General features: G+C 40.5%; 2 protein-coding genes across 2 annotated transcripts; both read right to left on the reverse strand.

Annotated features, from left to right (window-relative positions):
• Positions 1-17576: 17576 nt before the first annotated feature.
• Positions 17577-18509, reverse strand: LOC140322023 (olfactory receptor 6X1-like). Its single transcript, XM_072398686.1, has one exon. It carries the CDS (start codon positions 18507-18509, stop codon positions 17577-17579), a length of 933 nt encoding a protein of 310 aa, XP_072254787.1.
• A 929-nt stretch (positions 18510-19438) lies between these two features.
• LOC140322024 (olfactory receptor 6X1-like) lies at positions 19439-21982 on the reverse strand. Its single transcript, XM_072398687.1, has 3 exons — positions 21846-21982; positions 21257-21299; positions 19439-20311 (listed from the first exon to the last, which is right to left on the reverse strand). The coding sequence occupies exons 1-3, from the start codon at positions 21980-21982 to the stop codon at positions 19439-19441; spliced, it is 1053 nt and encodes a 350-aa protein (XP_072254788.1).
• Positions 21983-23632: the final 1650 nt, after the last annotated feature.

Genomic DNA, 23632 nt, shown 5'->3' on the forward strand with positions numbered 1-23632 from the left:
AGCAAATTTAGTTTGAATTCTCTGCAGCCAAATTGGCCGTAAGGTATTATTTCGTCAGTACGGTCCCTCCAATCATATAGCGCCAGGTGGTTCAATTTGATTGGGCACTGTGCCCATTTAAGGAGTCCTTGTCATGAGCACCATTTCCCAATATAGCCTTGGTGTTACAGTGTGCTTGGGTGCGTTATTGTATTTGATTACCATGTTAACCTGTGTTGTCTTCCCCTGTGACCTGTCACCAGCTCGGACTTTTTTCCAACAGCAACTCGGCCTAATTACTGACTTTTCATGAACTCTGCCTGCCCTGACTTCGAATTGTCCCTTATACGCCTTCTGCCTCATCCTTCTGTACCTCACTTTATCGGACTGAGCGTCTTGTGTTTGACTTCGGCCTGTATCTGGATTACGCAATATAAGTTGTTGAAGGGATTCCTGGAGTTGATTGTGATTTGTGTGCCGAGGTGCAAGTGCATCCTGGAGATGGCAGGGGAATTACGGGCACTCTCAGAACAAGATCCGGGCCAGAACTTATCCAGTTCTGTGGGACTAGTAGAACCTCCAATCCCATTACCTGATAAGTTTCCATGAAACAGACAGGACTTCCCCAATTTCCAGGACTCTTGTCTCCTATATTTTCAGCTTCGTCCAATCGCCTCTGGGACAATTCTGCAACGCATCGGAGTAGTCATCTCTCTCCTAAGGGGTGAGCCCCAAAGATGGGCATTTAACTTACCACCAGAAGACCCTGCTTTTAGCTCAGTAGATGCAATCTTTTCCGCCATGGGTGTGATCTATGATGACTCAGACCTGACCCGAACTGCCGAGATGAACTTGGAATACCTAACGCAGGGAAGACACCCCATGGAAAAGTATGCAGTGGAGTTTCGACGATGGGCCACTAGTAGCCGTTGGGGAGACGCTGCTCTCCTACATCGCTTCCATCAGGGCCCCAGCGAACAAGTCAAGGACCTGCTATTGGGTCTCCCTTCTCCAACCATCCTGGATTTTTCAGTGCAGCAGTCAATCTACGTTGATCTGTGAATCCGGTACCACCGCCTGGAGAAGGTTACCCGCGGGTCCGGGGGTTGTTCATTCCCTCAGTCAAAGTCCTTACCTCTGATTATCCTGGTTAGTTCTCCACCAAATGTAAAGCCTTCATCTTTATTTCCTGATCCTGAGGAACCCATGGAGATCCGTTGGTCCAAGCTCACCCCTGCGGAGCGCAAATGGCACCCTCAAGGGGGACTCTGTCTCTATTGCGGTGACCCTGGTCCTAGGGCAAGGACCTGCCCTCAGAAAGAAGCAGGAAGACTACAGCTTATCGAGGGTGCTGAGGGGAGCACTTTAGAACCCCTAGCTCAGGCTCAACCTCCTGGTTCTAGCTATCATTTCCTGGGACGGAAAGACCCGCCAGGTCCTGGCTTTCCTTGATTCTGGAGCAGATGGTAACCTCCTAGACTGGGATCTTGTCTCTGACCTGGGGATACCTGTCTCCCCACTCAGTCCTAAACTGTCCTAGGCCACCATCGATGGCACCCCCCTTCAGCAGGGACTTACACCTTCCATTACCCCAGAAGTATGCTTCCACAAGGAAGTGATCTGACTGATTGTTTTAAGGATGGTAAAACCCCTTTAGTATTAAGCCTTTCTTTGTTAAAGTCCCATAACCTCATGACTGACTGGGAATCGGGTCAAATTGTACAGTGGGGAAGCAAATGTGAAGCAAATGTGATGCAAACTGCCTCACACAAGTAGTGCCAGTACAGTCCCCCGAGATGGCAGAAAAGTCTTACCGGGAATACTGACGTCTTCGGCTAACAAACTCCCACCTCACCGCCTCTATGACTGCCCCATTGAGTTACTTCTGGGAACTATGCCCCCTAGGGGTCATTTGTTTAATTTGACCAGGCCAGAAATAAAGGTCTAGAAAGAGTACAACTAGGTGAACCTAGAAAAAGGTTTCATCCGTCCATCCTCTTCCCCTGCAAGAGCTGGGTTCTTCTTCGTGGAGAAGAAGGATGGTGGGCTGAAGCCCATTAATTATTATAGGGGTCTAAACAAGATCACAGTGAAAAATCATTTCCCTTTGCCCCTAATGGAAGACCTTTTTTCTCAGGTTAACAGGGCTCAAATCTTCACTAAGCTTGATCTGAAAGGGGCATACAATCTCATTAGAAATCAGAACGTGATAAATAGAAGACCGCCTTTAACACCAGGGATAGTCATTTTGAATACCTGATAATGCCCTTTGGTCTATGTAACGCCCTGGCAGTCTTCCAAGAGTTTGTAAATGATGTATTCCGGGAATTTCTGGGGAAGTTTGTTATTGTTTACTTTGATGACATTTTGATCTATTCCCCTGATCCACAGAGCCCAGGTGTGCCAGATCCTCCAGAAACACTGGGAGAACTGCCTCTATGCTGAGCTGGAGAAGTGCGCCTTCTACGTACGTGAGGTTGCTTTTTTGGGATACATTTTGTCGGATCACGGGCTGGCTATAGATCCAACCAACATCTCAGCAGTGCTGGAGTGGCCAAAGCCCACTGACCTCAAGGGTCTTCAGCCCTTTCTGGGCTTCGCAAATTTTTACAGGAAGCCCATCCAGGACTTCTCCTCCATTGTCCATCCGCTGACGAACCTTACCAAGAAGGAGGTGGATTCCTCAAGGTTGACTCTGGAGGCCTGTGAAGCCTTCAAAACACTGAAGAGGGCCTTCTGTTGTGCACCATATTGATGCATCCAGTGCCCACTCTTCAGTTTATCATAAAGGTTAATGCCTCGAAGATTGGTGTGGGAGCAGTTCTCTCCCAGTAGTCCGGGGCACCAGAAAGATTGCACCCTTGTGCCTTTTTCTTTTAGGAATTCTCTGCAGGGGAACGTAATTACGACGTGGGCAATAGAGAACTTCTGGGGGTAAAATAGGGCTTTGAAGAGTGGAGAAATTAGCTGGAAGGAGCAGAGCATCCCGTGATGGTTTATACTGACCACAGAAACTTAGAGTATATCGAAGCAGCCAAATGTCTTAACTCCTGCCAAGCCCATTGGGCCCTGTTCTTCACAAGGTTTAACTTTCAGATTACTTATAAGGCCAACGTCTTGTCCCATTGTTTTCCAGAGACCGCTTCCTTTCCAGATCCGTGCCCTATTTTGCCTCCACGATGCGTGATGTCCGCCCTGCAGAACCCGCCATTACTGCAAAATCTGATTTCCCCTTTGTCCCCTCACCAAACGGACCACCCCCTGGTAAACCTCAAGGGTATCTGTATGTCCCCTCCATCTTCGCTTGAAGGTTATCCAGCAGTTACACGACTCCAAAACTGCTGGCCTGATTCAAGAAATCTCCTGAATTAGTAAAATGGCATGTTTGGTGGCCTCATATGTCAGTAGATGTTGAATCTTGTTTGTTCCTGTCCAGTTTGTGCTCGGTGTAAGTGATCCGTTCTGCTCCCTCCGGGACTTTGCTTCCTCTGCCCATTCCTTTGGGTCCCTAGACCCACATATCCATGTACTTCATTACAGACCTCCCACTATCCTCGGGTTTCTCAGTAGTCTGGGTGGTGGTAGATCGTTTTAGTAAACATGCCCACTTCATACCACTACCCAAGTTGCCCTAAGCCAAAGAATCGTCCAATTTATTTGTTTTTCATGTATTCCGTCTTCATGGGGCTCCCGAGAACATTGTTTCGGACCGAGGGGTTCAGTTCCTGTCAAGATTCTGGAGGGAGATTTGTGCCCAACCGGGCATCGAGCTCTCCTTTTCGTCAAGGTTCCACCCCGAGATAAATGGCCAGACCGAACTGACCAACCAATCATTGGAGCAATATCTCTGGAGCTTTGTGTCCAGATGCCAGGAGAGTTGGGAGACTATCTCCCCTTTGCGGAGGTGGCGTATAACAATGTAGAACATTCCTCCACCAGGATCTCTCCATTCATTGTGTGTGCACTGGGGTTCAGAGTCCCAAGGTTTCCTCTCTGTCGGGTCCCCCCTCTGATGTCTCAGAAAATCAGTAGCCCAGCAGAAAAAATTTGAAGATGGCCATAGGTCCCCTGAGCCCCAGTTCCAACCGGGCGATCTGGTTTGCATGTCTACCTGTAAAATTCCCCTCAGCTAACCCTTAACCAATCTAGGAACCAAGTTTATTGGTTGTTCCCTATATCAAAAAAAATAAATAGAGTAACCGATAGGGTTAGGCTTCCCACCTCCATGAGAGGGGTAGACACCTTCTATGTTTCCCTATTGAAATCTGCTACTGACTCTGCTTCCCTTTCAAATCCCCCTTCGCCAGTTAAGGTGCTGGGAGCGAAATAGAAAGAATCCTGAGCTCCAGTAAGGTGCATACCTCCTTGCAGTTTGGATCAGAGGAGAGGTGCTGGGTTCCGGCCTACCGCATACATGCGGAAGAACCGGTGTCGGAGTTTCACCGGGATCACCCGGAGAAACCCTGACACGAGGGTCCTGAGGCCCCTCCTGAAGGGGGGGGGGTATTGTACAGGACTTACTTGCAGGTCCCAAAAATTCGGTCTCACTGGATGAATTTACAAATGACGTTCTCGCCTACATGTTTGGTAAGCGAGAACGTCCCAATTCGCCGGGAAACCGAATTTAATAAATTTGCTTGCTCATCCCTAGTATCCCTAGAGATAAGGAATGCAAATCAATGCACCAGAGGAGAATATGAAGGAGCCATGACCCTACTGAATTAGACAGGAAGAGACAAAAAACTATGGATACCCTGTTAAATCTATTGAATATTTTACATATTTAATTAAGCAAAAACAGGATCAGCCATCCAACAGAGATGTATAAAACACTGCACATAAGCATTTTTGCCTAACGTCCTGTTGGAATTTGTGGGTTTCCTTCAATAAACTGCCCCATTAAAAAAATATCCTATTCCTTGGTGGATTTTCTTTTTCCACTTTAACTGTAACTTTTTGACGTATGGCTAGTGTTGGTCGAATATCCCACTATTCGTTTCAACAGCTATTCGATTGAATAATGAGATATTGTTTGGGTGATCAAATGGCTAATTTGAACACCATTAAAGTCAAGGTTGGGAGAATTCAGGTTATTTTTGGGGACTGTGAAGGACTGCAAGAGCAATCAGGGAAGCAGAGCTGACAGCACCGCTGATTGCCCTTGGAGTCCTTTACTAGTTGTATGTGTTCTTGGATAGAATTTCTCTATCCAAGAATACAGGAGTCCTGTGTTTCTGGACAGAGAAACACTATCCAGGAATAGGGATAGCGCTCCCTGATTGGAAAGCTTTCCTCAGCCAATCAGAGAGCACTAGAGGTTTTGAATGGGGAGATTGTCCCTATTTAACTACTAGTGCCGGGGGATCGCACACTGTTTTCAATGAATGCAACAGCGGCCGCATTCATTGAGAAGGTGATGAATGGGGAAACTTGTCCCCATTTAACCTTTAGTGCTTGGGGATCCCATACTGACAGGAGGATTCCCACGGCTGTCATTGTGGGATAACCTGTGAAAAAATAAAAGTTAGTAAAACAAATCACACACATTCAATAAATTACTTTAACATGCATTTTTTAACACATTTTTTACACACGAATTTGCCCCATCGAATTCCGTGTTTTTCTGGTCCGGTCTATCCGAATTTGAACAGCCATATTTGGGTCGAAAATATGGACAACCCGAATTCGAACACCAACACTACTTATGGCTTCACATCAAACAAGTTTTAAGCAGGATTCATAGCAACCTCAAACTATTACATATCTATGAGCATGCTTTCTCCTGAAATTATGTCTTTGTGTTGCACCAAATATATTAAAGTTTACTGTGGATCACCTCCCAGCCTTTTATCAGTACACAGCATATTTTTCCTGAAGGCCAGATCTTTACCTAAATGTTACATGGGAAACTACAGCCTGGCTCAAATGTTCTTTTGTAGACAGAAAATGCACTTCTGCCGAGTTAAGAATTCTATGCCAGAGCTGTAGGTGTACAGGCATTGCTATGTAGGCTAGGATCATGTATTTTATGTGCCATGACCTGCCCATGTGCATTGTGTGCCCAACAAAGTTTTCATTGAAGGATCAGTTAGTCTCCATGCCCATGTTATAGTAACCATGTTCTGGATTATAGGGTGGGTACACCTAAAGATATTAAGAAAAGGAGAACTGGAGTGAACAGTCAAAATGGTGGTGCAGAGAAGATATAGAATTCAGCCCTGGACTCAGTGGACTGTATGGATGGACAATTGAAAGTGGGGGAGGCAGATTGTAATTTTCTTTAGAAATTGATATGCACAATTCATGATTCATGATTAGAAGACCACACAGGTTTGTTCTGGTATGAATAATATTTTATTAAGCAAAAACCCTTACAATGGCCATATAAACAGAAGTACTTTTACATTTGTTCCAAGAAATGGGTAATCAGCCAATTTCTCAGCCATAATATGACTAGGAGCTCTAATTATAAAAGAGGTAATGCCCCTGATTCATCAAGCAGAATCGGATTATCGGTTGCACATTCGTATTCGCGATCCGAAATCGTACGCGATCGCGCTATTCAGCAAATGAAAAAGATCGCGGCCGGAGCCGCGCATCTCCGGCAGCTTTACACTGGCGAGCTTGTATTAAAAGTCACTGTTCCCCTAAAAAATCATTCTTTCTAAATCCGGCTGGCAGTGAGGCGAGTGTACGCGCACACTCGAGTCCGGACCGCGGTAATCCGCGAACGATGGCCGCGCGTACTTTCGCGCTTCCAGCGAGCGCGGATTTTATTGATGAATCAGGGGCAATATGTCAATACCTCTAACATTCCCTGGTGGGAATAAATTATTGCCATTGAAAAGCATTGTCTTGGAAGATTCCACAAGGAAATATATGATTTCCTGTTCAATAAATAAAGCTCTAGATGGATGTCCTCAACCCTTTGGCCCCATGATGGCTTCAAGCTCAGTCAATCAACAGCTGCTGAAAAATCCTATGATACATCTATAGGGTATGTATAACAAAGGCCAATTTCCTCTTAGTTTTTCTCAAGCCGTTTTTCTTCAGTAATACATGCCGTCACATTTTGTCCTGGTACAAATTACACTTTCAGCACTTTAGGTCTTGGTGACAATGTTCAACAGCATATGGAAAGTAGAAACATCTACGTAGATGGGACAGCAATAAAATTTGGCATTGATTCTGATCTTTTCCTACTCTATCCATAGCAAAAAATGTTGGCTTTACATACAGTTGATAAAAATATTTTTATATACCAATAATTATAAATATTTTCCTAATAAAATCCTTTTTCAAACTCCAAAAGTACCATAGTATATTTAAATAAAGAATGTATACAATTTCATATCTACTGGTAGTATTTTTTTGTTTCCTCCTATTTTGGAGACTTTTCAAAAGCTGCTCTAAAATATTGAGAAATATATAACAAACAGAATATAAATTAAAAAAAATTGTGGAGATTTTGTTTCTCCACTTTTAGAAACTTTTATTTCAATAGATTTTTATTCTGGAAAAAAATTAATTTAACAAAAGGAACTTAAATAACAGAATATGGGTTTGGCAAGTACATAGTTGTTACAACAGAATACAGAATGTCCTATCAGCAAATATCATGTAATCATACATCCAAAAGTGAAGTTGGATCCTTAGTTAATGCATTTCCCAACAGAAACAAGAAACAGACAAGGAAATGACAGAAAGTGAAGGGAGTCCATATCAAGAAGGAGACCAAGCTGATGTCACGGTCCCTTCCGTGACAGAAGTTAGAGGATCTGTCAGACTAGCTGCATGTGTGATTATCTGACAGCCTCTTTGGTTTTACTTGTTGCTGTGTTGTTGTTTGTAATGAGCACTCCCCTTGCATCAGGTGCAGGTGCTGGTCATTACTGCTCTTCCATTTAGTCTGGCCTCACACTTCATGCTATGTGGTTGATATTCACTGCTGGATTGTGAATAGCTGGAGTGTCCTGCCATTCTGAGTTCCTGTTGATTTCTGCTTATAAGATAAGTTGCGGTTCTTTTGGTGTATTGGTGTTTTGTTTAGGTATTTGTTGTTTATTAGGCCTCAGGGAGACACTGGGTCCTTCATAGGGGAAGGAACCAGCAGTCTCAATCCAGACACTACTGCTAGGGCTGTGCAGGGCTAGCAGGGCCTAGGTTCCTGGGTATGAGTATCCCTACCTTCAGGGGATGCTCATATGGTTAGGAGTCAGGGCTGGATTAGGGTTTTGCAAGGGGTGACCATTCTCTTTTCCCTAGGTATTTGAGGCCTAGTAGTTTATACACCTTCCTGTTACCCTCCCCTCCCTGTCATTCGTGACAGCTGAGGAGCAATGTTGGAGGCATGTGGAGTATCCTTGAGGATACGCTGGGCATAGAAAAATATTCAGAATGGGGCAGGTCTATATTTTGAATGAAGTGGTGAAAGCTCATTTTATTCTGCCATAAATCTGGTCCCCCACTCTAAAGAAACTGATGGGGTGGTATTCCCAGTGGGAATCCCCCAAAGCGGTGTAAGAGGCATGAAAACTAATTGGCATGAAAAATGTCTGGATGGAATTTCACTCTGTCCCAAACTGATAAGAAGTTCTGTACAGAGGGACAAGCTATCAAAGGTCTCAGGCGATGAGAGATCCACATAAGTAAAGCAATTGTAGTCTCCGTGTTGGGCTGTGCCTCTATAGTCACCCATTAGTGAAGTTAGGTACACCCAGACCCCCTCTTTGCTTTAGGAGTAAGCATTGTGGTACAATTGATTCAGCTTCCCTTGCAACTTCAAATAAATTCCACAACCTAGAATTGAAGAGGGTTAAACGACCTTCGTGGCACTGTAATCAGTAGTGTTCTGATCAAATAGAGAACCCTAGGTAATACGTTAATTTTAACAGCTGCCACCCTTCCCAATCAAGATGGGGGGAGGGGGGGAAAGACCATCTGGTAAGATCTGCAAAAATTTGTTTGAGCAGGGACCAGTTTATGTTGCACAGCTAATGGGGTATGTGGGTAAGCTTTAAACCTAGGTATGGTGCCACTCCAGAGCAATGGTCATGCTCATGGCCATTGATTTGGAGTGGTTAAACTGTATAACTGATATGTCCACGAACTGTCTTTTAGAAACTTATAGAGTCAAAAGGCTAATAATAGGGCTGTAATACCATTGCAGATAACTTGAAGAGAGTACCTGTTCTCCACTCACAGTTCTTAATTTTATCCAAATCTAATGTTTTGGTAGTAGAGGTATATGACATATACTCTTGAATATATTAGAAATCTGAGACAAAAGTGGCAAATATTGCGTGGGTTTTCTACTATAAACATGGTGAGCTCCATAAGTCGACATTGAGGTCCAAAGGAATCCAGGGTTTGCAATAGGATGCTGGAATCCCACTGCAACCCTATCATCTACATTTACTACATATAAACAGTTCCTACTGTTTATATAATTACTTTGTACCTATTTGGGGAGCCCTGTTGCCGCTATTGACCATTCCTTCATTTATGCAGGGCAATGTGTCATTTGTCATTTGTACTGACCGCTTAATTATTAGTCTCGAAAAAGCAGACCAGTTCTGCAAAATGCATCAAATGAAAAAGTCCCAAGTCACCTTCAAGTTATCATGAACATCTATGTGTAAACTTTAACATTCTCTGGGAACTTTATTTTGAAAACTAAGAGATTGCTATGGAACAATATTGTTTTTTTCAGTCAATGGCCAGTTAGTGGCTATTGTCTAGTGTCCAACAACTAATTGTTTTAATAATTTTTATTTGTATTGAATCCAGTTTTGAAATGGTATATGTTATTTTTATTCAGTGCCTTTTAAACTTTCATTTGGAAATCTGTTTGCAATTTGAACTTAACCATCTAGCCGGTATGCCCGTACGAAGGTCAGGCAAAAAAAAATGGCTAGGATGGTTAACCCTGTAATTTTGTCACATCCTTACCTCCATGGTCCCGCTGTGCACATCCAGCGGGACCATGGAGGTAAGGATTCCAGCGTCTTTTTCCTATTCCAGCATCGTCCTCCATCCATCGTCGTCCGTCGATCTCCCAGCGTCGGGTGCCAGCAGGACCGGTAAGATGCCGGCCGGTATCTTGTGTTCCACTGCCCGGCATCTTGCGTTCCGCCGCCCGGCCGGCTGCACACAAGATGCCGGCCGGCTGAACACCAGGTCTACAATTTAAAAAAAAAATTTCATGAAAAACAGTGGATCACTTTTGGTACAGAAATCTAGACCTCAGTGTAACGCTCAGGAGGTTAAGACATAAATCATTAGACATGCTGTGATGTTCTATAAATGTAGAGATTGGCACAAAAAAGTTTTCATAATCTTTTCAGCCAATCCCCGCATCTATAATTTTTTCAAGAACCTTAACAAATGCAAAATTGGACTTTTTTTTCCAACAGAAATCCCATCATTTTCTAACAACATTATATCATGGAGAAACTATGATAAAAGTATTAGTTATAAATAAACATTATTTACAAAAAGGGTCCCCATGGATTCATTGCTTCGACTCTTCCACATTAGACCAACGTCTGATCAGTATATGACTTTAGTTTTTTACTGTTCATTTCTGCACAGTTACAACCACCCCCAACATCCTCTTTTTCTGTACTTTTTGCTTCTCTCCTCTTCCACCCCTAATGTCGTGATTTCTATCATATCCTCTTCAATGCATGTGCTTTTACACCTTGATTGGTCTGTTAGCCTCCTATCTATGGTGCGTCTTTTTGATGTGACCCTCTTGCCCCTCCAAGCAATCCACAATCATACTGTTCTCTATGTTGTATTATATTGTAACTCCATTTTGGATTGTATCTCTTTTTGAAAAAGAACAAATAATATATACAAAAATTTCAAACATTATTTTAAAGGTACAGATGAATAAAATATTTAGCGGGGGGTATGTTTAATACCTGGACTAAAAAGTCTTTTTAAAGACTTCACATGACGCAAGGCTTGCTGTATGTCTTTGTTCCTCAGGCTGTATATGATAGGATTGAATAACGGGGTCACCACTGTGTTCAGAACTGATAAAGCTTTCTTTAAATTTAAAGAATACCCTTTAGATGGCACAATATTAAGAGAAATGAGTGATCCATAATATGCACATACAACAGACAAATGAGCACTGCAGGTGGAGAAGGCTTTTTGTCTTCCAACCTTGGTCGAAATTTTGAAGATGGCCTTGAAGATCCAAACGTAAGAGACAATAACAAATAGACACTGTAAGAGGCCTATTACTGCAGCTATTAAGGATACTGCTATTTGTACAGCCGATGAATCTGAACTGGAAATGCCCAACAGAGGAGAAAGATCACAAAAGAAATAATCAATGACATTTGAACCACAAAACTGAACCTCAAGGAGAAGAAAAATAGTGATAATGGCTACCATGAAACCCATTGACCAAGACCAAGTAGCAAGATAATAAGGAAGACGGAAAGCCATGATGGAGGAATAGTGCAATGGATCACAAATAGCCAAATACCTATCATAGGACATCACTGAGAGGAGACAACATTCTATGATCGCTGAAGAACCAAAAAAATACAATTGGACAAAACATTCTTGGATCGAAATGTAGGTGAAACCATTGAGCAGTATCTGGAGTGTGTTGGGAACCACATTTGTGCTGATTAAAATGTCACAGGCTGAAAGGTGACCAAGAAAAAAATACATTGGGCTATGTAAATGATGGCTAATGATTACCAAGGCGATGATTATAAAATTTCCAGTAACTGTTGATGTGTAAATACCAGTAAACAGCAAGAAGACCGGAATTTGAAAGGTCTGAAGATCTGGAAATCCAAGAAGTATAAATTTCATCACTTCTGTTTGGTTTTCCAACAGTGTCTGCATTATCTGAACACAAGTTAATAGAAAATGTAATAAAAAACTATAAAACCCATATTTTTTTTTTTACATTTATTAACATAAGAATTAGAAACAACAAAGGAGGGTTAATATAACATCTAAGGCTGGAAATGTACATGTGTCCACCATTTTACCCAGTTTGACAGTACAGGCAGCAGAAAAGGTAATTGTACACTATTTAATAAAATTCTTTTCATCTTAATTTTTTAAAGTGACCTCGTGAGAAGAGTAAAACTCCTTCCGTAAAAAAAAGCAGTGGCTAAAAAGTAGATAAAGGATAAGTACATCATATTTGTGTCTTTTGGCATTGGCCAGCCATATAATGTGATGAATCACTATGAAGGACTAGGAACTTCTCAATCTCCCAGACTTATTTCTCTGAAATAAAGCTATATTTGGTAATGTAAGCAGAATGAATCTCTTTAATGGGTCCCTGGTTTGAATACCCAGACAAATTATGCAATCTTTTTATATTGTATTATGTATAAGTCAATAATGCCATTTTAGGCAGGATGAAGGTTCTTAAGTATAAGAGGATATCAATCATGATTCAACTCATATTTCCAATGTCTAGCTTATTAATATGTGCATAGGGTGTCTTAACCATCGGTTTAATAATATATTGGAAGCAATAAAAAAACTGAGGCTGTGAGCCGGAAAATTTAAAAGGATCGCATAATTGGTATAATTGGGTATTTAAACCAGGGAGCCATTAAGGAGAAATTGTGTGAGTTTTAAATTGATATGAAATTGTATTTCTGTGTCTGTGATTTATAAACAAGTCAAATTGATAATGAATTTGTAATCATAGGCTATTTTGTTTCTTGGGAAGTGGACTCAGCTCTGTGAAACGCGTTGAACGTTTAATGCCTATAATCAACATAAAATAGCCCAATTTCATGAATGTAACAAACAATTTGATTTTTTTTGTAATTTTAAATCAGTATTTAATAAATTATTGTTTAAGATTCTATTAACTAATGGTGTATACTGTGCCTAAGGGAATGCCTTTAAAGTTCCAAAATCATGTAGTTGCATTTGTATTTATTATTATTCATGTTATCAATATTATAATCTTCATCATATTATTATGTTAATAATATATTATTCAGTATTATATTATAATTATTATAATATTATATTATTCAGTAACATTCAGCATCTCACACACTTCCTTTCGATACTCAATGATATTCATCAAATTGCACATTTTGAGGCACCATTTTATGCCTACAAGTACCTGGCCTTTTGCCCTCAGTTTTGGTATTACAAGTTGCTATATTTTATTAAATATTTAGTTCTTCTCCCTCTCACTTTTCTTGAGTATGCTGCTACACAAGAACATCATCACAGGGCAGGTTACATCTCAATTTCTACCCCATGGAAATAATCCACTTTCACAAAATGAATCAATTGATTCTATTCCCTGCTTGTTATCCTCATTATACTGTGGTTTTAAACTCAGCCTTTATGGCAAAACCAGTTGGGTTTGAGGTCAGCATTTCTTCTCCTTCCCTAATGTGAATTACATCTTTATGTGGTAAAATGACTTCATCCTTGTAGTAATGTGTATGGTACTAGGTCCTACACCTTACCAATAGAAGTGGGCTATGGACCATATATTTGTATGATTGTAATTATTCATCTATTGTTATTAAGTGTACAGCAAATTCACAATGTATTTTCGGTTTTTCATACATTTAAATAATGAAAATGCTTTGTTGAATAATTGATACAAATGTCCATTAGATTACATTTTTAGGGTATATTTTATTTTTTTTTAATATTTTTTAATAATTGTAATCTGACATTGAATATTACCCATATATTGATTTGGCATATAGTAATTTGACAAACCACAGACTGTTACCCTCATTTACAGCATATTTGTTTTCTTCCTTTTTCTTCTTGTTTACATTTATATTACTACTATTATTACTATCTGTTTATCTTTTAATATTTTTTTTGTATACTTTACTTTTTTTTATATTACAAATATTTTAAAGAAATATATATTACAATATTAAATGTTATTACTCTAATTTTCATTACTCTAATAATATGAAATAAATAATAATCCTTCATCATCACAATATTGCTGATCTTGTCAAAATAATTTATAATTTTATCAAAACTATCTAAATGTGTACTCCATGAAATGCGCTTACAGATCAGTAATTTTTTTTATAAATATTAATCCTATTATTTATCAGTGTTTTGAAAACCCTACATGCACAATTTTTATATGTGGTAAAATATTCAAACTCTCAACGTATTTGTTTAACCAAACACTAAATTTCCATGTAAATGGTTTTACCTGATTGATGTATGAACTCCAATAAAAGAAAATAATCACAAGAGATTAGACCACAGTGTAATGGCGGAAGATGAATGCTTTAATTTATACTACAACATAACAACATAGAGACCCTTTAGGGAATAATTAACTGATAGAAGTGTATGATCTATGTTACCAGTTTAACAAATTCTATGGGGAAATAACAAATTATTTACACAATGCTAGCTTGATTTGAATCTGAAAACTACCCATTTCTAAAAGAACCCATGTATCGGTGTGTCAGTGTCCTATATGTTCAAATAAGAGGTTATATCTGAGCACAGAAAATATCACAAGCATTAGAGTCGTCTAAAAAAAACAGAATGGCAAAATAATTGCAATAAATGCAAAGAAGAAATGAGCATATTATTGAAAGGGCCTGGCCGAGCAGTAGTGTTTACCAGATGCCAGTCCCCAAATCTAACATTGCACTCCTTGCCTATAGCAAGTCCTCGCTCAGCTTCGGGAGGCAAGATGTGCCTTCTAGCATACGGTTGTTCCCAAGAATTCTGTGCGCAGGGGATCTATGGAAGGTCTAACAGAGGGCCAGGAGCCCACAGATAATTCAGTATCAAGGATTCCAGCAGAGGCAAGCCCAGAATACAGAACCTGCATTCATACACAGTTAATCAGTCCACCAGACAAGGTATCCAAAGGTAAAGACAAAGCAGAGTTGTGGTCACAGGCACAAGGACTGTCCAGTCAGCATCACTAAATCCAACGCATAACACACCAGAAACAAGTTAGCTCAGTTTCATGCTACAACGGGCAACTGGTGACTGTGAGCATGAAGTCCTATTCTGGTCCTAAAATCTTCTTCAGCTGTGCACAGCCTTGAAGTGCTGGGGATGCTGAGAAGGGACATCTCCGGCTGGACGGATAAAGGGAATCTGAGGATGCTGCTTTTTCATTGTTCTCTTGGCTGCTGCAAAAAACATCGCTGGACAGAAAAAACTGTGTTTGATACTGTGGTTGCTCACAGCGCAGGATCGCCGGTCAGATAGCATCTCCTAACACATGGGCTTTGCAACAAATATTATGGCGAAAAGAGAGAAAAGCAGGGTTTTCGGCACAAAAACTGTAATATTATTCAATATGAAATAATGATACAAAACAAAAGCAGGTTTAGCATATGCCACAATGCATTCTAGTAGTTTAAATAGTGCAAATCGGGCCACAAGGGACACGAAAAACAACATAAGATGTGAAAGATTCAGGTTGGACCACAATAATTTCTTAGGGTCCACCAGGTGTCAAAAAGGCCCTAGGGCACTAGAAATGCAGCATCTAGCCAATCATATACATTTACTTGCCATAAAGGTTTTTAAGCATAAATTCATGTTGATTGTTGTACCTGACGCGTTTTGCTCTAAAATCAGGCTTCCTCAGGGGTAGTAGTTTGACAACATGTGTTTGGCATAGTGGTACTTATATCTAGATTAATAAAAGTTTATTTAATAACGAAATTTTATGGTATGTATCAATATCCTAGTATTAAAACAGTGTAAGCTATTTCACTGAATGTAACAGATGCAAAGTGAGTCAATATAAGAAAAAACTATATATAAACAGACTAGTATTCATGTATCTGTTCAAAAAATTGTTCCAGGATATATCAATCAACTATAGGTTCATGGAAGTTATTTAATATCATAAGAGCATGTTAAGACTTACATGGTCCTGTAGAGTGATTAGTTATGCTTACTGCAGAGGTTGGGAGGGCGTATTTCCTCCAAAGAACATTTAAAGCGGAGTAGCGATGATATCTCCCCAGCACCAGGAGCAGTGCTGTAATGGGTATATTTATAGGACAGATTGGGAATCTGAAAGTAAGTATAAGTCTATCTTAAAAAAGTACTGTGAAGATAGCTAGAAGTTATGTATTAAAAGATATAACTTTCAATATTACCTTTGATCTGGAGTATGTGAGAATACCGGGTGTAAGCTGCCTTCCTAGTCAGGTGGTGCAGGGGAGCAGGGAGTTCCAGGGAACACCATTCCATTTAAAGGACAGCGTCCCCAGGTCCTCCCCCGCTGCGCGTGCGCTTAGCTGGCATCTGGGGAAAGCCCAGAGGCCGGCTTGATGACGTAGGGATGGGGGCCTGTGTCAGTTGGCCACCTCCCCAGCCCACGTCATCTGGAGCATTGGAGGAGGGCAGACCCATCCACTGCCCAGACTCAGTGCCGGTCATAGACTGGTCACAGCACAGCATCCTAGTCCAATAAGATGGGGATATACGGGGAGGCGCAACCCCGCTCCTAGGATAAATGTGGGGTATAGCATGTGGGCACAAGGAAGAGATGGGTGCCCCATCCCCGCAAGTCAGGTGGGGGGGCCCTTCCCCTCTGGAAGAGCAATGACAGTGAACCCCCGGGAGATGCTGGAACAGTGATCATGCAAATAAATATGTAGTAACATGGACTTTGAATTATCCTATATCATGTTGACAATGACAAGGCTATATAAGACCGGAGAGGTACACAACAAAAGTACATTACAGCAACAATATATATCATGTGACAGTAATAAGTAAAAATTATATATCACTGTATATCCATAATATAATCAGAGAATAATACAAGATAGCCCGGGAAGTATAAATATATATACATTGTAAAATATAAACCGGTACACATAGTAGAGATTCATATTCGTGTTGGTTTACAACCAACACAAAAACGATTTCAAGCTAAAGCCATCATTTAAACCGGGAAAATAGTTTTCTTTAGAAGGGGGATCAATTTAATTTCTGACTTAAGAGTTTTTTTATTGTGATCACCTCCCCGGGACTAGATAGTATTTGTTCCAGGACGGCGAAGGTGATGCAGTGAGTATGAAATTGATGTTTTACCACTACATGGTAGCTAATGGGGGTGGTCATTTTACTATTCCTAATCAAATAAAGATGTTCGTACATGCGTTTGTGCAGTGGTCTTTTAGTTTTGACCTATGTATGAGCTTTGCAACTACTAAAAAGAAAAGTGGGTGATTTTTAAAAAAATCTTATTTTCGGACTATATTTTAACATTAATTTACGGAAAAACAAGAAAAATTGTTATCTTTTTTCATGTAGGACATGCTACCACAAGCACTCCTGGGAAGAATGAAAAGGGATACTATAGAGCCGTGTCTCTGCTGAGGTTGTTAGGGGTTCCATGAACAATGAGCAGTTTGTGCCTCTCAGGTCAGATTTACTGACACCAATGATCTTTTTGACTATCTGTAAAGATGATATTTTTCATACTGAATAATCAAATAAAAAAAAAATTAAATTTAAGTCAATGATGAACAGAAAAAACTGAAGCCATGTAGAATAAATACGTTATTTGGAAAAGTTTTGGTTCAATCATTTCAAATAAATGTAATGTTTTAATACTTTTTATTCAATTCAGGTTTTCTCAGGGCATTTTGTATTTCTTTATTTCGCAAGCTGTAAATAATTGGGTTAAACATTGGGGTTATCACAGTGTTTAGAAGAGATAAAGCTTTATTTAGGTTTAGTGAATATCCTCTTGTTGGTGCCATATACAGAGTAATAAGAGTCCCATAAAAGGTAGACACAACTGCTAAATGAGAACTACATGTAGAAAAAATCTTTTGTCTGCCAGAAATGGAAGGAATTTGAAGAATGGATACAAAGATACAAATATATGTCACCACAACAAAGAGGAGCTGAGAAACACAAACTAGAAATACTGTGATGGACACTTGAACTTCAACCGTTTTGGTGTCAGAACAGGCAAGCTCTAAAATAGGAGCCAGATCACAGAAAAAGTGGTCAACTATATTAGGGCCACAAAAATTCAATTTAAGTATTAGAACTTGTGTAATCATGGCGAGAGTAAAACCAACCATCCAGCATAATGAGGCCAAGAATTGAGGAAGATGGTTCTTCATAATAGAAGAGTAGTGTAGAGGGTCACAAATGGCCAAATATCGATCATAGGACATTACAGTCAGCAGACAACACTCTGTAATTACAGAGGAACCAAATAAATATGACTGTGTGTGACATGATAAAGCAGATTTGTGGCAAAGGCCGGTAAGAATGACTTGTAGGGCATCTGGGCTCACATTTGTACTGATCAGGATGTCACAAAAAGAAAGGTGGGAAAGAAAGAAATACATGGGAGACCAAAGCCGAGCTGTAGATACCACCAATGTGATAATGAGAGAGTTCCCAGTTATGGTGACCACATACACAAGAAGCAGAAGGAGAAATAATGGAATACAAAAAGTGTGAAGACCTTGAAATCCCAAAAGTATGAATTCACTAACTGAAGTATGATTGTCCTTGGTCATTTCCTGGAGATACAAATAAACAAATATTGTCAAATGATTATGTGATAGAATATATTTATGACACACCTTCTGCTAGATAACCTATTTAATAGCAGTTCTGGACTCTTTTTAAAAAAAAGTCCCAAAATGTTTCTGTAGAACAAAGAAAATTTGGACAAAATGCTAATGGCGCGAAGGTCTGTACTAGAGTGACTTGAGAAACATATGACCAAGGCCAACAAGCCCAGAAGTTAGGTGAAGGGGGATGATTTTAACAAGTGAGTGTTGCGAGAAGAGGTAAGGAGTCTCTAGAAATAGATACATGTTCTGTCCCTGAATGAGCAACTCTCTATAACTACAAATATCATTGCACCCCACTCTAACCCAACAATGCCCCAGCAAATATCACTGCTGCATCAACAATACCAGTTTTTCAAAGTACCATCACAGTTCTATACCTGGTTCAACCGCATTATGTACCTGAATGTATCTTTTCCCTATCCCCTTAACATCAGAGCAAAGTTTCATGTTCAGAAAATCATATAATAAGTTGGCCAATAAAGTGTGTATACCTTTTTGCAATAATTGATGGCCAACAGGGTACAAGATTTCTACTTCTAATTATGCATATATAAGAATAGGCAAAGTATAAAATACATAAATTAATATATTAAAAGTTACCTGCTCAAATGTAATCAATTAAAATCAACCTAAACCTAAATATCAATTAAAATTTATTATAACTTTTATTATTCCTGTTTTTTTAGTCTCATAGTTAAAAATGCCATTTTCATACAAGTTTAGTCTTTATAAAAAAGAAAATATTAATAATATTGATAATCCTAGAAAACCTCTATGTCTTATACTTCTTTATATATTCTTTTATCAGAAAAATAATATGTGCTAGTAATATTCTTGACCATAAATCTGCAAAGATACATGTCTTACTTTTAAATAATTGGGTTAAACATTGGGGTTATCACAGTGTTTAGAAGAGATAAAGCTTTATTTAGGTTTAGTGAATATCCTCTTGTTGGTGCCATATACAGAGTAATAAGAGTCCCATAAAAGGTAGACACAACTGCTAAATGAGAACTACATGTAGAAAAAATCTTTTGTCTGCCAGAAATGGAAGGAATTTGAAGAATGGATATGAAGATACAAATATATGTCACCACAACAAAGAGGAGCTGAGAAACACAAACTAGAAATACTGTGATGGACACTTGAACTTCGACCATTTTGGTGTCAGAACAGGCAAGCTCTAAAATAGGAGCCAGATCACAGAAAAAGTGGTCAACTATATTAGGGCCACAAAAATTCAATGTAAGTATTAGAACTTGTGTAATCATGGCGAGAGTAAAACCAACCATCCAGCATAATGAGGCCAAGAATTGTGGAAGATGGTTCTTCATAATAGAAGAGTAGTGTAGAGGGTCACAAATGGCCAAATATCGATCATAGGACATTACAGTCAGCAGACAACACTCTGTAATTACAGAGGAACCAAATAAATATGACTGTGTGTGACATGATAAAGCAGATTTGTGGCAAAGGCCGGTAAGAATGACTTGTAGGGCATCTGGGCTCACATTTGTACTGATCAGGATGTCACAAAAAGAAAGGTGGGAAAGAAAGAAATACATGGGAGACCAAAGTCGAGCTGTAGATACCACCAATGTGATAATGAGAGAGTTCCCAGTTATGGTGACCACATACGCAAGAAGCAGAAGGAGAAATAATGGAATACAAAAAGTGTGAAGACCTTGAAATCCCAAAAGTATGAATTCACTAACTGAAGTATGATTGTCCTTGGTCATTTCCTGGAGATACAAATAAACAAATATTGTCAAATGATTATGTGATAGAATATATTTATGACACACCTTCTGCTAGATAACCTATTTAATAGCAGTTCTGGACTCTTTTTAAAAAAAAGTCCCAAAATGTTTCTGTAGAACAAAGAAAATTTGGACAAAATGCTAATGGCGCGAAGGTCTGTACTAGAGTGACTTGAGAAACATATGACCAAGGCCAACAAGCCCAGAAGTTAGGTGAAGGGGGATGATTTTAACAAGTGAGTGTTGCCAGGAGAGGTAAGGAGTCTCTAGAAATAGATACATGTTCTGTCCCTGAATGAGCAACTCTCTATAACTACAAATATCATTGCACCCCACTCTAACCCAACAATGCCCCAGCAAGGATCACTGCTGCATCAACAATACCAGTTTTTCAAAGTATCATCACAGTTCTGTACCTGGTTCAACAGCATATTGTACCTGAATGTATTCTTTTCCCTATCCCCTTAACATCAGAGCAAAGTTTCATGTTCAGAATCTCATAGCATAAGTTGGCCAATAAAGTGTGTATACCTTTTTGCAATAATTGATGGCCAACAGGGTACAAGATTTCTACTTCTAATTATGCATATATAAGAGAAGGCAAAGTATAAAATACATAAATTAATATAAAAAAAGTTACCTGCTCAAATGTAATCAATTAAAATCCTGGATTTTTGTCCTTTTCAAGCTCCTAAATATCAATTAAAATACATTTATTATAACCTTTATTATTCTTGTTTTTTTAGTCTCATAGTTAAAAATGCCATTTTCATACAAGTTTAGTCTTTATAAAAAAGAAAATATTAATAATATTGATAATTCTAGAAAACCTCTATGTCTTATACTTCTTTATATATTCTTTTATCAGAAAAATAATATGTGCTAGTAATATTCTTGACCATAAATCTGCAAAGATACATGTCTTACTTTTAAAGCTGTATATATAATGATAATATCAATGAAGGAGCCACTGTTGAAAAGAAAAATTGAAGCCAAAAAATCCCAAAAGAGAATTCTTGTTTCTATCCTAAGTGGACCACAAGAGGAATATAATTATCTGTGCAATTCAGAATGTTTGCTTTGGTATATATTGCTTTACTAAATTTGCTTATGTCGATAGGAAGTCAGAATTAAAACAAAATACTCAACCAATATTGATGTATTTTTGTTGTGAAAGCTTAAAAAAAATATTAGGGGTGCGTGGCTTGGTGGGCTAGCGTGATGGCCGTTTGATTTCTGTGCTCTGGTGGCGCTGACTGCAATCCTCCGATTCCTGGGCTCGTACTCACCCATCCATGGGCAAGCAACCAAGGCAAGAGTGGGGAGGTTTCCCCCCACCCCGGCATTGCAGCAGTTCCCTGACCAGCCCTTTATACGCGCGTTTATCATGGATCCCTCTCCGGCTCCCTCCTCAGCTTCCAAGATGGCACCGGCTTCCTCTCCTCACACGTGGCAACGAGAAGACCGGGAACAGATCCTGGAACCTACTGACAGGGGACCACAGTCAGATACTCACCTCAGCAGCAGAAGGGACTCTGTGTCTTCATCCTCCTGCGATCCAGGGTCTCCAGGGTCGCCAGCATTGGATCCGGTGCGTCCTGCAGACCTCACAGAGGGACATCCTTCCCCTGCAGCTTCTCCCAATAGAGACATTGCTTAGCCATCAGACTCCCTGGGTTCACCCATGGGAGAGAGGGTGCCTGCGGCCTTCAGACAGGGGGTCTCCTTGTCTGCCCATGGCACATCTGCAGGAGGGTCCAAGGGGACTTTAGCACCAGGTTCCCCCACATATGCTTCAGGGGTCCCCTTTTCGGGTAGGCCCTTAGTGCTTCCTGGAGATGTTATGATGGAAGATTGCACCCCCAGGACGGGGGCTTTGTTGGACCCATATGGGAGGGGTGAGAGGAGGCGCCCCAATCAGGGGAGAGGGGGCGCCCCAAAATAGAAGTTTACCCCAATCCCCCTTGGCAACAGTATCTACAATTTCTACCTACCAAGGAGGATTTCCAGAAATTAGTTGCAGAAGTACAAGCGACATGTTGCACTGAAATTAGGCCCTGCGCGCTGACTTGCAATCTCTGGCCGGTAGAGTAGATGATCTGGATGAAAATGTCCATCAGGCCAAAGAGGACATTACAGCCCTTTCACATAAAGCTGGGGAAAGTGATTAGAAAATAAGGGCGCTTCATCGTTGATTAGAGGACTTGGACAATAAAACCCGAAGGAATAATATCAGAGTTCGGGGTCTCCCTGAGGCAACCCAATATACTGACCTCAAACCAGTCCTGCAAGCATTTTTTAATTGGGTTCTGGGGCGCCCAACTCGCTGTGAGAATAACATCCACAGAGCCTTTCGAACCTCCAGGTAACCTGGCACAGCAACCAGACCACGGGATGTTATATGCCAGTTGGTGGATGATGATTTGAAAAATGAAATCATGGCCACTGCCAGGAACATGCGCAACCTTGAATTTGATGGGGCTCCACTTCAGCTATATCAGGACCTATCGTGGCATACCTTACAACAGTGCCGCTTACTACAGCCACTGTCCTTAGAGACCATCGCATTCCGTATAGATGGGGGTTTCCATTTAGCCTCTCAGCTCGCCATGAGGGGAAAACGTCCATACTATCATTTCCAGAGGATCTATCTTCCTTCTGCAGAGATCTGGGGATAAACTGCCCGAGACTCCCGTGATGGGAGCAAGGGGAACCTTTGCGTCTCACTCTCCCCCGTGGCAGACGTTGGTTTCTAGGAAGAGATCCAGGGGCAACCCCTGGGATTCTATGCCTCCAACTGATCGGTCCTCTGCCCAGCGCCACTGAAGAAGCAGGCAGATGATTTGAGAAGTTACTGTGCTCACCTATAGTTTCACGACTCTCATGATGATGTTCTAACTGCGTTGCCCTATTGCTCTGTCCATATTGCTTTCATGTCTTGCTGTTAACCTGCCCAGGTTGTTTAGCCACCCTGGGGGGACTTGGGGCCTCTCCTAGTTATAACTGGGGAGGTTCCGGGTCCACCCCGATGCCATGACTCTGATTGTGGTCGGCGTTGGCCGACACTAAGATGTTTTTTGTGTGGTTTCTTGGTCTTTACCTTGTGGTCCTTCGGGAGGATGTGCTTTAGGAGGATGTGTTCACCTGCCAGGCAAATCTGTTCCCTGCTCTCCTGTTGTAGGTGGCAGGGACCGGCGGGTGTTGGATCTTCCTTGACCGCCACTTGGCAAACCCTAACCTATTGGTTTATTTCTTTTGGTTTATTTCTTTTGTTGGGTTTTTTGTTTTGCACTCCAATGTTAT

This window comes from Pyxicephalus adspersus, chromosome 2 (assembly GCF_032062135.1).
Source record: "Pyxicephalus adspersus chromosome 2, UCB_Pads_2.0, whole genome shotgun sequence".
In the NCBI taxonomy this organism is placed as follows: domain Eukaryota; kingdom Metazoa; phylum Chordata; class Amphibia; order Anura; family Pyxicephalidae; genus Pyxicephalus; species Pyxicephalus adspersus.